The sequence below is a fragment of the Canis aureus genome, chromosome 4 (assembly GCF_053574225.1).
Source record: "Canis aureus isolate CA01 chromosome 4, VMU_Caureus_v.1.0, whole genome shotgun sequence".
NCBI classification, from domain to species: domain Eukaryota; kingdom Metazoa; phylum Chordata; class Mammalia; order Carnivora; family Canidae; genus Canis; species Canis aureus.
The window spans coordinates 16,737,311-16,754,420 of record NC_135614.1 but is presented as its reverse complement, the minus strand read 5'-3'; the positions used below and the strand labels follow the sequence as shown (position 1 = coordinate 16,754,420).

The 17,110-nt window shown below is 38.0% G+C and overlaps 1 protein-coding gene across 2 annotated transcripts in view; it reads right to left on the bottom strand.

The window, feature by feature from the left end:
* The window catches only part of NRBF2 (nuclear receptor binding factor 2), a 33,114-nt gene that overhangs the window by 8,398 nt on the left and 7,606 nt on the right, over positions 1-17,110 (bottom strand). The window contains exons 2-3 of one of the 2 annotated variants that reach the window (XM_077894680.1): positions 8,167-8,251; positions 1,993-2,033 (exon numbers count right to left, since the gene is read on the bottom strand). In XM_077894680.1, coding sequence (XP_077750806.1) covers positions 1,993-2,033; positions 8,167-8,251 — 126 coding nt within the window. The remainder of the gene's footprint in view (positions 1-1,992; positions 2,034-8,166; positions 8,252-17,110) is intronic. The other variant, XM_077894681.1, reaches the window with a different exon arrangement.

Here is a 17,110-nt window from a genome sequence, read left to right as displayed (position 1 = left end):
ATACAGGACAGTACTCTAAACATATTTTCTCATCCTTATGATTTTAATATTTTTTTCTAGCTTACGTTCATAGAAGAATACAATATATAATCACGTTACATACAAAATGTGTAATCAATCATTTATATTATTGTTAAGACTTCTGGTCAACAGTAGGCTACGGGTAATTAAGTTTGGTGGGGGGGGTGGTAAAAGTTATATAGGCAGATTTTCAATTATTTAGGAGGCTGAAACCCACTAAGCCCTGAGTTGTTCAAGACTCAACTGTATTTTCCACATTTTCTATGCTGAATGTGTTTTTTTGTCAATGAGTGTTTATGAAAATTTTGTTAACAATTTTCTACTTAAAAGTAACGTATTCACAGTAGAGTATGTGTGTGGGGGGGGTACATTTTAATATTTTGTTTAAGATACTGCCTGGCAGGCAGCCCCGGTGGCACAGCAGTTTAGCACCACCTGCAGCCCAGGGCGTGATCCTGGAGACCCTGGATCGAGTCCCACGTCAGGCTCTCTGCATGGAGACTGCTTTTCTCTCTGCCTCTCTCTCTCTCTGTGTCTCTATGAATAAATAAATAAAATCTTAAAAAATAAAAAATAAAAAAAAGATACTGCCTGGCATTGTTAACCAAACTGAGTGCTTTAAAAAATTCTAAGTGAGAAAAACAATAGTCTAAAAAATAATGACACTGTGACTCAATGAGAATTTTACTCTATCAGATATATATTAAATTAAAAACTTTTTTTAAAGATTTTATTTATTTATTCATGTGGGGGGGGGGGGGGCAGAGACACAGGCAGAGAGAGAAACAGGTTCCATGCAGGGAGCTTGACATGGGACTCGATCCCAGGTCTCCAGGATCAGGCCCTGGGTTGAAGGCAGTGCTAAACCGCTGAGCCACCCAGGCTGCTCTAAATTAAAATTTTTAAACAAAAAAAGCAAAAACAAAGTAAATAGGTCCTTCTACCTTAGATAAGCTAACTTTTTTATTCATAAACAAAATCCCATTCATTCAAAAAGTCAGAAGTCCTTTCCAAATCAACACATTGAATAAGACCTTTTTTGAATGTCCTACGCCTCCAAAATGCCATTTGTACTCAGCTTCAAAATTAGAAAACTTTTCCCTTTAAACATTCATTCTACAACTAGGTAAAATCTTTTTAAAGATTTACTTTATTTAAGTGGGGGGAGGAGGAGAGACTCTTAAGCAGACTCCATGCTGAGTGCAGAGCCTAGTTTGGGGCTGGATCCCATGACCCGAGCTGAAATCAAGAGTCAGATGCTTAACCAACTGAGCCACCCAGGTGCCACAGCTAAAATCCCTTTTTACTAACAGGGGTTCAGAAAGCTCAGTGCATGTTTGTATTCTGTGGCTAACATGAGCAGTTCTAGACAACGGGAAGAGCACAGAATAGAAAACAACTTTCAGATTCTCTTGGCTCAGTTTGAGGAAGTCGTATTTTTTCCCTTGCCCACTGATAACCCCTCACAGAAGTGATCATCTCCTTAATTGTATTAGACAAACATTTACTGAGTATTTTCTATGTACCCTGACACTTTTATAATCGAAAAATCATCTTTGGATAAAGATATTTTCAAAACCTAGGCAGGCCCTTCCCAAATGCAGAAAAAATTTAAAGCCATTGGTGAAACAAAATTTAAAGGTACCAGAACTGCTTAGGAATTCAGGAAAAGACAAATTTAGATTTAAATTATTTTTGGCATGCAAAGGGAAGGCCAGCAGCTCATTTCCCCTTAGCCAGAACTGCTTAGTCTCTAAGAAACACACATCTTAGATCTGGGAGTAAATAACTGAAAACAGAAGTTTCTGCATGCCGCATCTGGGACATTGAGTTTTAATTTTTGAAGTACTCTTGTCCATTTTGTGTATTTTAGACTACAATGTTTTATGCACGCTATTTTATGCATAATCAACTCTTGACAAAAAAAAAATCCTTCTAACCCTTATCACAAATATTAAGAAATTGTCTCACCTGCTCAGATTGTGTGAGCTTCATGGCTTCAGAAAGATATGCTGGTTAAGAAAAAAAAAAGGCACATTAATATGAATGTCATAATCTTGTAATCAACAGGTCAAAGGAAGAGCTCTAATACTCCTATGACAAAAAGAATCGTTTAGAAGCAATTCTGCTACATAGTTATCCTGTTCCTGAAAAGAAACAAGGTGGGGATTTTAAGACAGGATTCTTAACTTCTCCAAGAAAGAAGTCAGTGGTAATCAACTGTAGATATTCTCTACCCTATAATGAAAGTCTTCTTTAAAATCCTTGTAAGATTTCATAATTAAGAAAGTAAGGATGGCCTAATCAGAATTATAGGATCAGGAAGGATAAAAATTAAACAAGAACCTAACAAAACCTCATTACTCACTTTGATCAGAAAAATATCAAGAAATGATTATTAGTATCTTTTTACCCACATGAATACCTGTATTATATCATTTTGGCCTCCTAGAGAACTACTTTTATTGAACTATTTGAGCTATCCCATCAACCTATCATGAATCAGAGCCATAAGAACTTGTTGACATGGGACGCCTCACTGGTTGGGCATCTGCCTTCAATTCAGGGCATGGTCCCGGGATCGAGTCCCACATCAGACTCCCCTTAAGGAGCCTGCTTCTCCCTCTGCCAGTGTCTCTGCCTCTCTGTTTCTCATGAATAAATGAATAAACTCTTAAAAAAAAAAAAAAAACTTCTTGACATTATTTATTTTTAAGGCTTTTATTTATTCATGAGAGACATAGAAAGGCAGAGACACAGAGGGAGAATCAGGCTCCATGCAGGGAGCCTGATGTAGGACTCGATCCCAGGACTCCAGGAACACTCCCTGGGCTAAAGGCAGACACTAAACCGCTGAGCCACCCAGGCATCCCTTGACATTATTTATTGTAAGTTGTTGAGGATAGTTATAATCTTTTTTATAAAGACCACAAATGATCAGTAACTCAATGAACTTCTCTGACCCTTAGGATCAGTTCCTGGATGATATAATTTACTTGAATTTAAATAATCACTGTAAAAGTCCCTATTTTTCCTCTCTGAGCTATCTTCTAGAAAGCTCAAAGCCAAGTTCTCCTATCAAATAAGCAAGAACTCATGGTGCATTCTGTGAACAATGCTTCTAGGCACTCCTCATTTTATCTTTGTGGATTCCCCATCTGCGTATTTTTAATTACATTTTATATTTTGTTGTATTCCTTTCTAAGGCCTTTTATATGCTATCTAGAACAAAACTGGGTATAAATAACAAGTACTATAATAATAGATCATGTACAGTCTCTGTTTTTTATTTTCTTGCTTACTATAAACTTTTCATTATCTCTCATCCCTACATTAAGTTCCTTTTTCCTTTTGCAGATACTACAAGGTAGTGTTTCTGTCATCTTAATCCAAATATTTTAATGATTCTGAATTTATGACTTAAAACTATTGTCTACCAGATTCTACCACAGTCTTGTTTTAATGTATTTTTTAAATTGGAGTTCGATTTGCCAAATTACAGTATAACAACACCCAGTGCTTATCCTGTCAAGTGCCCCCCTCAGCACCTGTACCATAGTCTTTGAGATACAGATTAACTGGGTGATTTCTCCCCAATGGAAGACAGAGTTGGTTGTACAGCCTTTGCTCTAGCCATACTTACATTTTTCCTCAACTTTTGTGCCTTTTATTCTCATAATAAGTCTGTAGAGCTGCATACAGACTATTTTTCCTTTTTTCTTCATGTTTAAGCCTGCTGAGACATTCTACATGTGGATGAACTTTCCTAAACATCTTTCCTATTGTGTCTGCAAACACATGTCCCTGTGTGAACTACAGTTTGCTTTAAATCCACTTTATAAACAAATGGAACAGTTTCATAAAACCAGGCTTATACCACTGAGCAGGGAGCCTAACTCGGGATTTGATCCTAGGCCTTTGTAGAACCCTAAAACCATGAGAGCAGAGGATACCCAAGGACACGGAGTTCCCAAAGTGCAAAAAAATCAACATGAGTCACACTGTCACTTTAAGTGTTTTCCACGCTTTACTTTAAATTTGGGGTCTTAAGGGGTACCTACCTCTGTCAGTAAAGCATGTGACTCTTGATCTCAGGATTTTAAGTTCAAGCCCCACACTGAGTATAGAGATCACTTAAAACCAAAATCTTAAAAATATAGATGTATAACTAAAATAAAATCTGGGTCTTTTTTTTTTTTTTTTTTTTAAGATTTTATTTATTTATTCATGATAGTCACATAGAGAGAGACAGAGAGGCAGAGACACAGGCAGAGGGAGAAGCAGGCTCCATGCACCGGGAGCCCGACGTGGGATTCGATCCCGGGTCTCCAGGATCGTGCCCCGGGCCAAAGGCAGGCGCCAAACCGCTGCGCCACCCAGGGATCCCTAAAATCTGGGTCTTAATAAAAAGGTTATTTTAAAAGAAAAAAATGGGGGGGGGGGGCCTTCGTGGCACCATCTGTTAAGTATCCAACTCTTAGTTTGGGCTCAGGTCATCTCAGGGTTGTGATATCAAGCCCTGCATTGGGTTCTGCACATCTCTCTCCCTCTGTCCCTCCCCCCACTGGTGTACCCTCTCTTTTGAATGAATAAAATCTTTAAAAAAAAAAATTTCATTCATTTGAGAGAGAGCACACAAGTAGAGGGAGAAGCAGACTCCCCACTGAGCAGGGAGCCTAACTCGGGACTTGATCCTAGGCCCTGGAGACCATGATCTGAGCCGAAGGCAGGCTCTCAACCGTCTGAGGCACCCAAGCACCCCAGAGAAATAGATTGTCATCTGATCACACAGTCATGAACTTGTTCCAGAGTCACATATGCCCCACTAAGATGAAAATTTAGGAAAGAAGTACTTTTTATCTCCAAAAATTCTAACAATTCAGGTTAAACTACTTCCTTCAATTATAACACAAAACTAATATTTAAGGTAGACATTAAATAAATGATGGGGAAAAGGAACTAAAATCATGTGAAGAATTTATTACTTTTTAAACACCTTTCCCTATTCTATCATGAATCTGTTAAATTGGCACCAAAGTACAAAATGTATAGCTTATCTGCACACACACAGAAAACCACTGCCTCTGAATGACAAAGACTGATCTGCTCTGAATCATTTTCCTGTTGCCATAGCTTCCTGGGAAGATCCAGGTCAAGAACTGTTTTCAACCAAATACATATAAACACCGCACTCAAACGTCTGCTCATCTTCTGCAGTGCTCAAGTTCTAAGCATTATAAATGGCTATTATTAACTTTGCATTCAAGTTTTTGCTTTTTGCTATTTGTGAAAGAAATGAAACCCACTTAGGGAAGTGGACTGTGTAAGACTACAGTGAGAATTCTATCAATCTAGTTATAGATGCTAATCGAGGATTTAAAGCAATAGATTTTTCTAACAATCCTGAAGCCTTGGGAGTCTGTGGTTTCTTAAATTTTTCTTTCAATATAGGGTGATAAAATGTGGACACATCCTCCTCCCCTGCTCCTACTGGACAGATGGCTTTTTCTTTCTGGATTTGGTATCTCAGCTTATCTGTCAAATGAGTGCTCAGATGCTCGATTTCGTCTAATCCAGGCATTGTCCAAAAACATTTACCATCTGGGGTACCTGGCTGGTTCAGTTAGTAGAGCAAGTGACTCTTGATCTTGAGGTTCTGAGTTCAAGCCCAGTGGGTGTAAGCTTACTTAAAAATAAAAAAATCCATCAGAACACCACTAAGTATGGGGGCTATGAATTTAGCTATGTAATCTCAGGATCAGTGTTCAGTCTCAATCTCCTCTGGTCTCGAAAAGTCAAAGAGGACTCATCTTTTGCCCCAAGTTCTTTATTTCAGGTTTTCCTTTCTTTCTTTCTCAGATGAGAACCTTCCCTGTCATGGTTCTAAAATAATTTCCAAACACCAAGTTCCTTCACTTCAGAATATATCTACATCCATTTTCCCAAACACCTCAGCTATAAGCCCTAGATAGAGAAGTCAATTCAGAAAATACTAAGCTTACTCTAACCACATTATTTTTTTTTAAAGATTCAGCTTACTCTAACCACATTATTTTTTTTAAAGATTCATTTATTTATTTGAGAAGAGAAAGTATGTGTGTGTGTGAGCAGGGAGAGGGCCAGAGGGAGAGAATCTTCAAGCAAACTCCTTGCTGAGCATGGAGACCAACACAGGGCTCAATCCCAGGACTGTGAGATCATGACATGAGCCAAAATTTAATCAGGCGCTTAACCAACTAAGACGCCCAGGCGCCCCTAACCATGTCAATTTTCAAGCTAGCATTACATTCACAACTCCACTCTAAAATACAAGGCTATTTTTAACCAAGTCTGAACTCCAAATCAAATCAGCTCAGTGGGATTAACTAATCATACTTAAATTCTATCTCCCTAATTAGAGCTAATGGGATCCAAAAGGCTGCCTTTATCTTTTGTATTGCTGAGAATCTTGTAGAATGTAGATACTGAGAAAGTGAGAGGGGTGTAAAGCCCAACATCAGTCTTCACTCCTCAAAGATGGATGTAGGATAGAAATGAAGGAGACCTTTCTCTCTTTTATATACTCAATCTTCTGCTGTTCAATACACAATGTATGCTGATCACCCCATTGTAATATATTTTATACATATGTAACTACAACCATTGTGGGATATTTAATTAAAGGTATTATTTCACTGGCATTCATCCACAACACTTTTTAAAAAACAGTGTATGGTACATTTTCTTTTCTGTATAGTGACTATAAATTTAACAATATGATTCACAACAAAATATGGTTTCTGAAAGATTTAAAGAGCACTGGTTGCCAAGTTTAATGTTGTATAAAAAAGCTCCCCATAAAATTCACCATAAAAATTCAAAAAGACTTACAGGGTACCTATTACGCTCTTGGCTCTACTGCTGAAGGAGTATACTTCAGTGGCAAAACTAATTTTTTAGCAATAAGACTTGAAATTTTATCTGAAAAATCACCAGCTCGTAGGCAAAAATCACTGACATAAAAGAACTTATTCAAACCAGTATCCACTGTGTGGTCTGTATTTCAGCACTAAGGCAACACTGGAAGGGTATACTGCCAAGAAGCAGCATGGCTTTAATCATCACAGTGGCCTAGAAGGAGAAAAAGTGTCTTTCTCCAGCAGAAAGACTGTAAGACTTGCTGTAAGGAAAGTGACTTATTTTGAATGCAGCATGAATAAAACACTCCCTCATCAAAGCTTTTAGGTTTTTTTTTTTTTTAAGAATTCATTCATTCATTCACTCATTCATTCATGAGAGACACAGAGAGGCTGAGACACAGGCAGAGGGAGAAGCAGGCTCCCCACAGGGAGCCCAATGCAGTACTCAATTCCAGGACCCTGGGAACACAACCTGACCCAAAGGCAGATGCTCAACCACTGAGCCACCCAGGTGCCCCAGCTTTTAGTTTTGTTTATCAGCCAACAGAAACCAGTCTGTACAAAACAGACCCCAAAGATCTATTTCTGAGTTCAACATGTGCTAGACTGTGCAATTGCCTGGGATGGAATTAAGTGTCTGATAAGTCATTAATTCTAAATTCCGTACCTAAAAGAAAGCTATCATCAGCATACCATAGGCATGAATGTACAGATGAAATATTCAGAAGGAAACTGAAAAAGAATACTATCAGCATCTTAGAAAACAAATTTAGTGAAAACTAATTGGTTAGAATTTAGTTTTTGCTTTCATAATCCAAAACGCCTATTTGAAATCCATTTTTCCATAATAACTAAAATAAACCGGTAGACTTCTTGCAATCACTTCTAGCTTTAGGGATCTCTGGACTCAGAAAGCTGTGTTCAGGAGTCATTTACCAATACTGCATGGCATGCAACCTTCACAATTTAGGAAGATTATGTGAAGGATCAACCGGGAAATCCAGCATACTTACTTGAAAAGTAATCCAAACCGATGATCTGGTGGGTCAGTAGTGTCAACCTTGTATACAACCTTGTGTATACAACCTTGTATACACAGTTGTATATACAACCTTGTATTGTATTATACAATAATAATAGCACATCATTATTGTGACTTTTGTTCTGAATAAATTATTGAGATATGCTGGAGAAAAGAAATTGCCCTCCAGTTTTAAAGTCAGTATTTCTTTAGAAGAACACTCACCTGAAGCCTTTTTATGACAAGAAATCGCCTCTTCGTATTTCCCTGCAGCTAATAAACGATCTGCTCGTCTGCTCTGTTGATGAGCCTAGAAGAGAAACATTCCTAAATTCCTCTCAATTATATATATATAAAAAAAGATTTAAAAAATTCTTTTGACAAGATAAATAATGCTTTTTTCTGCCACACATCAAACCATCACAGCTATGTCTGTAAGGAATCTAATGGGTAGCTCCTAGAGCTGTAGCATCTGAAAGAAGTTAAAACTTCTCAACTCTACCAATAAACCATCAAGTTTCACACCACACACTTAACTCCTTCAGTAATCCACATTCTTTTACTCTTTAAAGATTAACCAAGAGTTGTTACCATCACAGATTATTACTTAAAATGTGTATTTAATTTTTAACAATCTCTTTTCAAAACAAATTATCTTGCAGATCCCTTCACTAGTCTGTATCATTTAAAAACTATAATCAGGAAATTACAGAAAACTCAAGCTTCTCTTATATCCCTTTCAACATTAAATTTACTATTCAAAATAGAAATTGGAACACTGTACAGCTGAGGAATGAATAATATGGATATTTAATATTACAGCAATTTTTTTTTCAGGTACCACTGACCAAAACAACAAACTCAGAAGTTCTGAAAGCAAATGACTGAAGTGCTCCAGAATATGAAGATAAATGGATTAATAAGTAGTTATCAGCCTCTTCACATCTGTGCTACATTTTAGGAGTTCCTACAACCTTATGAGTATCCCTCCCTTTCTTAAATAAGGAGATCCAGCAGACATACAGGGGCCACATATCTTACCCAAGATTATACAGTTACGCAGGCAAGGAGAAAGAAAGGATCAACTCCATTCTAGTGTAGTCTTCCTCACAAACTCACAGATGATTTAGCAAAGCTTATTAAAAAGAAGGGGGGGAGCACTGTATGCCTATGTACACAGGAGCATTAATCACAATGGCCAAAAGGTGGAAGCAATGCAAATATGCATCAACAGATCAACGGATAAACAAAATGTAGTATCCATACACAATGGAATCTGTACTCATCCTTGAAAAGGAAGGAAATTCTGACACATGTCACAACAGGGATGAACTCCAAGGACATTAACGCTAATAATAAAATATAAAATAAGCCAGTTACAAAAATCAAATGCTGTATGATCCTGCTAACATGGTATCTAAAGTAGTCAAACTCATAAAAGCAGTAAGTGAGATGGTGGTTGCCAGGGGGTGGCAGGAGAGAAAACGGAGTTGTTGAAGGTGTAGAGTTTCAGTTTTGCAAGGTGAAAGGTTCTGGAGATCTGTTGCACAACAAGTGAATATACTTGCAACTATACTGTGTACTTAAAAATTATAAAGGGTAAATTTTATGCTTTGTGTACTTCACCACATTTAAAAAAAAAATTTAAGTTTATTTTTTTTAAGTAGTCTCTATACTCAATGTAGGGCTTGAACCCACAACCCCAAGATTAAGTCACATGCTCTTCCAACTGAGCCAGCCAGGCGCCCTTTACCTCAGTTTTTTAAGAAGGCAAAAAGCATAATCTGTTCTGTCAGGTGTAAAGTGATTTATCTTGAATGCTTTTCAAAAACTGCCACAGATGCCTCATAAAAACACTTCAGAGAATCAGTTTGGTAACTGAGATTAGAAATATTCTGGGCATGTTTGCAAACCATGCTCAATGTAAAACAGAGGTGAAGACAAAAGTAGAAAACACACTCTCAGCAATGCTTGCTGTTTACTTTCCCTTCTATTTTTGTAAGGAAGACACAGCAACACTCTTTAAAAGCAAGATCATCTATTTCAACTGTTTCAGAGGCTTTTTATTCTCAAATAATAATGAAACTCTTCCCTTAAGTCTCAATTTATTCCTGAAAATAATAATGGGCAAAATAAATGGCTACGGGCTTAAAATACTTTTAACTGAGCAAAAAATATGTTGTGAACATAGTATATTTTACAGTACCCAGGAATGATACAGATCTTTTGGGAAGAGAATATACATGAAGCTAAATTATGATCAACACGATTTCTCTAAGTAGTGTGTTCTGATAATACAGTTAATCCAAATGGCAGCCGATCAACAAGGTTCTAGGTCTAGGTAGTACAAGAAAAAGAAAGGGTAGAATTTGCAGGTGCCGTAATCTTTCTGAGCTTTGAAAAAAGCTTTACATAAGAGACAAACCTGCTCTGAAATTCAAGTGGATGGCAAAGTGCAGATCCAACCTTACCGCAAACCCATGGCTCTGGACTCAAGTCTTGGCTCTCCCACTAACCATCTAAATTATTTCATCCTTCAGGTTCTGTAAAATGATAGACACAGACCAGATTTTGTGCTTCAAGCTTTAATGGACTACAAATCACCTGGGAATTTCGTTAAACTGCAAACTAATTCAGTAGGTGTAGATCAGGTGCAGCTGAAGTGTCTGGCTCCTGGACACTTTGAGAAGCAGGGATGAGATGCTCTCTTAGGTCACCTCGCTCTGATGCTATTTCTCTATGATCTGTGTCTCTGATGACATTAACTGTTTTCTACCTTGTACTATACTTATGAAGCTCCCTATTTCAACTTCAAGCTCCGCAGTAACAGAAAAAATGGTTTCTTGAACACCAAAGAAACAATAAGTTCTCAAGTGGTGAGAACAGGATCTCCTATCTCTCCTGACTTCATTAAAAACTCCCCATGTAAAGTCTAATTTCCTCTGATCACTGCCAATTCAGGAGTTACAGCTTTTTTTCTTTTTCCTCTTTTTTAAAGATTTTATTTATTCATGAGAGACACAGAAAGAGAGGCAGAGACATAGGCAGAGGGAGAAGTGGGCTCCATCCGGGTACTCCAGGACCATGCCCCAGGCCGAAGGCAGACACACTCAACCAACCACTGAGCCACCCAGGCATCCCCAGTTACAGCTTATTTAAAAACACACCCCTACTCTAGATTATGTGGCGCCAAGCAAATTCTCTACTAAAAAAAATAAAATAAAATACGGGATGCCTGGGTGGCTAAGTGGTTTGGCATCTGCCTTTGGCTCAGGTCATGATCCCAGGATCCTGGGATCGAGTCCTCCATCGGGCTCCCCACAGTGAGCCTCCTCCTCCCTCTGCCTATGTCTCTGCCTCTCTCTCTCTCTCTCTGTCTTTTATGAATAAATAAAATCTTTAAAAAAAATACAATTCCTACTAAGGTCTTTTAGACATGTAGCAAGCCCAGACTCTTTACAGAGCTCGACTGGTTGAAATCTCAGCTTGAACACTTACTAAACACATGAAATTGACTTCCTTAATTTTCTGAGTTTTTTTCCATCTCAAAAATAAGAGTATTGTGAATATCAAACTAATTAACAGACAATAAAAGTTTTGGCAGTACTTGACATTAAGCTCACAATGTAGTTGGGGAAACTAAACTGCTTTTTTTCCTAACTGAAAATATTATCGGAAATTTATTTTGGTAATACTTATTTTTATTTATTATTATTGATATTTCTTTTTTTAAAAGTAGGCTCCACACTCTATGTGAAGCCCAACTCAGGGCGTGAACTCACAATGCTGAGATCAAGACTTAGCTGAGGTCAAAAGTCGGACATTTAATCAACTGAGCCACCCAGATTCCCCAATACTTATTTTTAAAACAATCTTTAAAGAACCCTTTAAAATCAATTTCTTTAAATACTGTTCTTGGTAGAATCACAACCTTTAAATACATTAAGTCTATAAGTTTCCTTAGTAATTTAAAATAAAATAGAAACAATAAGCAATTGAAATGGAAACAGACTCCAAAAGCAATCTGGGCACTGATATATTTTAATTCTGGTAACATGTTTTTCTTTTGCCAAGTATTTTAAGATGCACTAGGATTTATGGAAAAGGCTTTATCATTATTTCACATTCATTCAAAAAGGATAAAAGACACTAGGTCTTTATGAATGGCTTCATTAAACAATTAAAAAAATGTTTAAGCCAAGAATGCATATAGTTTGGGTACTAAAGAAAACAAATTAAGGGGCAGCCCAGGTGGCTCAGCGGTTTAGCTGCCTTCGGCCCAGGGCCTGATCCCTGGGGCTCCCTGCAGGGAACCTGCTTTTCTCCCTCTGCCTGTGTCTCTGCCTCTCTCTGTGTCTCTCTCATGAATAAATAAATAAAGTCTTTAAATTTTTTTTTAAAATAAATAAAAGCACAACGCAATTAAAAAAAAAGAAAAAAAATTAAGCCTAAATTTTATTTACCTTTTTCTTAAAGTATCATTATTGGCAGGAAATTGTTAGGCGGGAAAGGCTATCAATACTCTTCAAGAGCTTCAACTCTATTAACCCATTTTCTTGTCCCTCACCAGTAAATAAATGAGCTCAATTTTTTGTCTCTTTAACTCTGGATTTTGTATAAAAGCGTATAAATCTTAGGGCACCTGGGTGGCTCAGTTGGTTAAGCATCTGCCTTTGGCTTAGGTCATGATCCCAGGGTCCCGGATCAAGCCCCATGTGGGGCTCCCTGCTCAGTGAGGATCCTGCCTCTCCCTCTCCCCTCTGCTTATGCTCTATCTCTCCCTCAAATAAATAAAATCTTTTTTAAAAAAAAAAAAAGTGTAGAGGGGTGCCAGGATGGCTCAGTTGGTTAAACATCTAACTTTTGCTCAGGCCATGATCTCAGGGTCCTGAGACTGAGCCCCCGTGTCAGGCTCCCCACTCTCTCTACTCTGCGAGAGTATGCTTGTCCTATACCTTCTCCCTCTGCTCCAGTCAACACTTGCTGTGTGTCTCTCAAATAAATAAATAATAAAAATCTTTAAAAATAAAAAAAGTATATAGTTTTTTTTTTTTTAATTTTTATTTATGATAGGCACACAGTGAGAGAGAGAGAGGCTGAGACACAGGCAGAGGGAGAAGCAGGCTCCATGCACCAGGAGCCCGACGTGGGATTTGATCCCGGGTCTCCAGGATCACGCCCTGGGCCAAAGGCAGGCGCTAAACCGCTGCGCCACCCAGGGATCCCCAAAAAAAGTATATAAATCTTTCATAAGCATCCGTGTTTTCCAAACCAACAGAACAGAAACAAATTCATAAAGAGAACTGGTGGTTGCCAGAGGGAAAGGTGTGGGTTGATGGGTGAAATAGGTGAAGGGGATTAAGAGATACAAACTTCCAGTTATATAAGTCACTGAGATGAAAAGTGCAGCACAGGGAATGTAGTCAATGATACTGTAATAATGTTGTATGATGACAGACGTGACTACTTAGTGACTACTTACTGCTTGCTTACGGTGAGCACTAAATAATGTATAAAATTGTTAAATCACTATGTTATATACCTGAAACTAACATAATACTATGTCAACTATAGTTCACAATAAAAAAAATCAATGTTTTCTGTCCTAATTATCTTTTCCACTCAAATATGTCAGTTAACTAATCATTAGTAGTTGCTTCTCATAGGTATTTTCTTTTTTAATTCAGGTATAGCTGCCAATTAACATTACATTAGTTTCAGATGTACATGATTTGGTATTTGTGTAAACTACAACATGATCACCATAATAAACCTATTTATCATACCATACACTGCTACAAAAAACATTTTTTTAGAGGTGGGGAACAGAGGGAAAGACATAATCTTAAGCAGGATCCTCGCCCAGCACAGAGCCCCTGTGTGGGGCTTTATTTCAGGACCCTCTGGATCATGACCTGAGCCAAAATCAAGAATCAGACACTTACCCAACTGAACCACTCAGTCACCCCAAAAACTTTTTTCTTTGGATGAAGACTTCTAAGATCTACTACTTTAGCACCTTTCAAATATGCAATACAGTATTATTAACTATAGTCACCATGCTATACATATATCCTAGGACTTATTCATAATTGCAAGTTTATACCTTCTGATCTCCTTCATCCATTCTGACCACCCCCTCATTTCCATCTATGGCAACTACCAATGTGTTCTTTTATGAGCTTGTGTTTTGGTTTTGCTTTTTAAAGTTACATATATGTGAAATCGCACAGATCTGTCTTTCTCTTACTTCACATAGCATAATGCCCTCTATGTCCATTCATGTTGTCATAAATGGCCAAGATTTCATTTTTTGTGTGTGTGGCTAAATAATATTCTATGTATAAGTACCACACCTTCTTTATCCGTTTTTCCATCAATGTAAACTTAGGTTGCTTCCATATCTTGGCTATTGTAAATAATGCTTCAATGAACATGGGGTCCACATATCTTTTCAAGTTAGTGTTTTCATTTTCTTCAAATGCCCAGAAGTGGAACTGTTGGATCATAAGGTAGTTCTATTCTTAATTTGAGAGCCTCCATACTGTTTTGTATGTAATGGTTGTACCAACCTGCACTCCCAGCAATAGTGCACAAGGTAATGGATGCTGCTTTTACGATTAGGTTACAAAAGACTGTCATTTCCATCTTGGTAGCACTCTCTCTCCCTTGCTCACTTTAATGAAGACAACAGTCATGTTGTGAACTGCTCACATGAAGGAACTGAGGGTAGTTTGCCAACAGCCAGCAAGGAACTGAATCTTATCATCAGTCATGTGAGTTTGGAAGCAGCTCCTGCCCCACAGAACCTTCACAAATGGGACCACAGCCCCAGGTGACACCTTGATGGAAGTCTTAAGAGATCCTGAAACAAAGCACCTAGTGAAGCCATGCCCTTATTCCTGGCTCACAGAAATTGAGAAAACAAACGTGTGTTATTTTAAGCTCCTAAATTTTGGGATAATTGGGTGTATAACTCATATACTAATAGTAGGGCATCTTCATCTTTTATTATAAGTTGCTTCAAACTGTATTCAGAATTTTTTTTTTTTAAAGTAACCTCTACATCCAAAGTGAGGTTTAAACTCACAACCCTGAGATCAAGACTCACATGCTCTACTGACCGAGCCAGTCAGGCACTCCTAGAAATAGGTAATGTTTAAATAGGGAAAGCACAACTGGCCAATCCTCATGAGGATGTGATACTATATCACTGAGTACGGAGTATTAGATTTCATGATAATACAATCTCATTAAATTACTTTCTGGGATTTAGGATTTACAATAAACTGATGTAATTTTGCTGAGAACCTCTCAAATTCTCATGGAGATTTAGATTTATGATCCAGCTATGAGGGAGTAGCTGGCATTGGTTTATCTCCAGTTATAGACAATTACAAAGCTGGATACAATATATAAAAGCAAGTTTACAGACACTGAACAAAAAAGTACTAGAAAGCTACATTTTCAAGAAAAGGGAAAAAGCACAAGGTGAGACTTACATTCACCTGGCTTTCTTTCTGAGAGCACTTTCCAAAATATAGTGCAAAAAAATAAAACCCAAGCAGAAGGCAGTATCTAACTGGGAAGAGAGAGGGACTGGAGTCAAAAGGCTGGAATTTGAGGAGGGTCCAGCACTGGAGGGAACTGCAGTAATAAAAAAGACAACCTAAAAATAGGCATAAGAAAATCCTCAGGTCCTGAGCCAATGCCTAAGCTGCACAAGCATAGACTATAATTCCAGGAGGCCTAGCAGACACTGTGCAGACATTTCAGAAGCCAGTGCTGGGGAGACAGGTTGCAGTTTAGACCTGGACTGAGCATAGTAACCTTGGTGAACACCAGGGCTTCAATTAAGGCCCCAGGATCCCTAAGAGGGATCACACTCTCGGCTCTACGGGTAAAACGAAAACAGGCCCAAAAACCAAATTTAGACTAGATCACAGTGATCTGCCAGTATTTTAACTGCCAACCAGAACAAAATACTCTTTAGAAGAAGGTGCCTATTTCAGTCTCTACAATATATTGTCCACAATGTATGACATACAATAAACACGGTAAGCATGTGAAGCAGGAAAAAGTGACCGCTAATAAAGACAATGGAAATCGACTCTGAGATAAACCGTATTCTGGAAATAACAAAGTATTTGTTCCACTAGGTTCTCAAACTTAAGAAAAGGGAGTATGTCAAGAAAGTTTTAAGTGGTTGTAACTAATGTTGACATTCAGGAATTAGCCAAATAATAGAAATCTGCAGATATAAGTAAAGCAGTCAAGCCTAATGAGGCAGAGGGAGAATTTGATTATCTTTGAGCCTCAGGTTCCCTACATTCCTAGACCCACCCACATTGTAGCCCTGCCCTTCTTGCACTTTTCTTTTGATTCCGGTAAGTAATCTCAATAAAATTATCCCTTTTGGCATAAGCTAATCTGAAGTGCCTTTCATCACCTGCAACCAGTGAAAATCCTAACTACAACTAGATTACTAAGGGACTGCCTCCACAAAGAAGTACCTTCTACTTCCACATACTAATGGCTTTATTTTTTTAATAGATTTTATTTATCTGACAGAGAGAAAGCACAAATGGCCGGGGGGAGGGGACAGGAGCCCAACATGGGGCTTGATCCCAGGACCTGGAAATCATGACCTGAGCTGAAGGCAGACACCCAACTGACCCAGCCATCCAGGGGCCTCCTAACTGCTATAAAAACAAATTAAAATACAAAACAAAACAAAACAAAAAAAAACAACTTCTATTATTTTCCATTTATTTCTGGGTCCTTGAGGAAAGCTATACATAAAGATGACCAAAAAAGGAATACAATGTCAAAAAGACAGAGGAAAATGTAATGTACTCTTGAACCTTGTGATAGAGTCTTCAATAGAGAGCAAAGAAGAAGCCACATTCACCCTTTCCCAATAAATTCACTGTTAAGTCTCCTATGGGTAAGTAATATCCCCTAACAGTAAGCACTGAATTGACCTGTCAAACTAATGTAATACAATTATACTTAAGATAACCGCTCAAGTGTTTAAAAAAGTCCAGGACTTGTTTTTGATTCTAAGGATCAATTTCTCCCACATGCAGCTCTCCAGTATCTTTTTACCCCCCACCTCATTTTCAGTGTAGCTTACTTTTCTTCGGAACCGCCACCATCTGCTATGAAG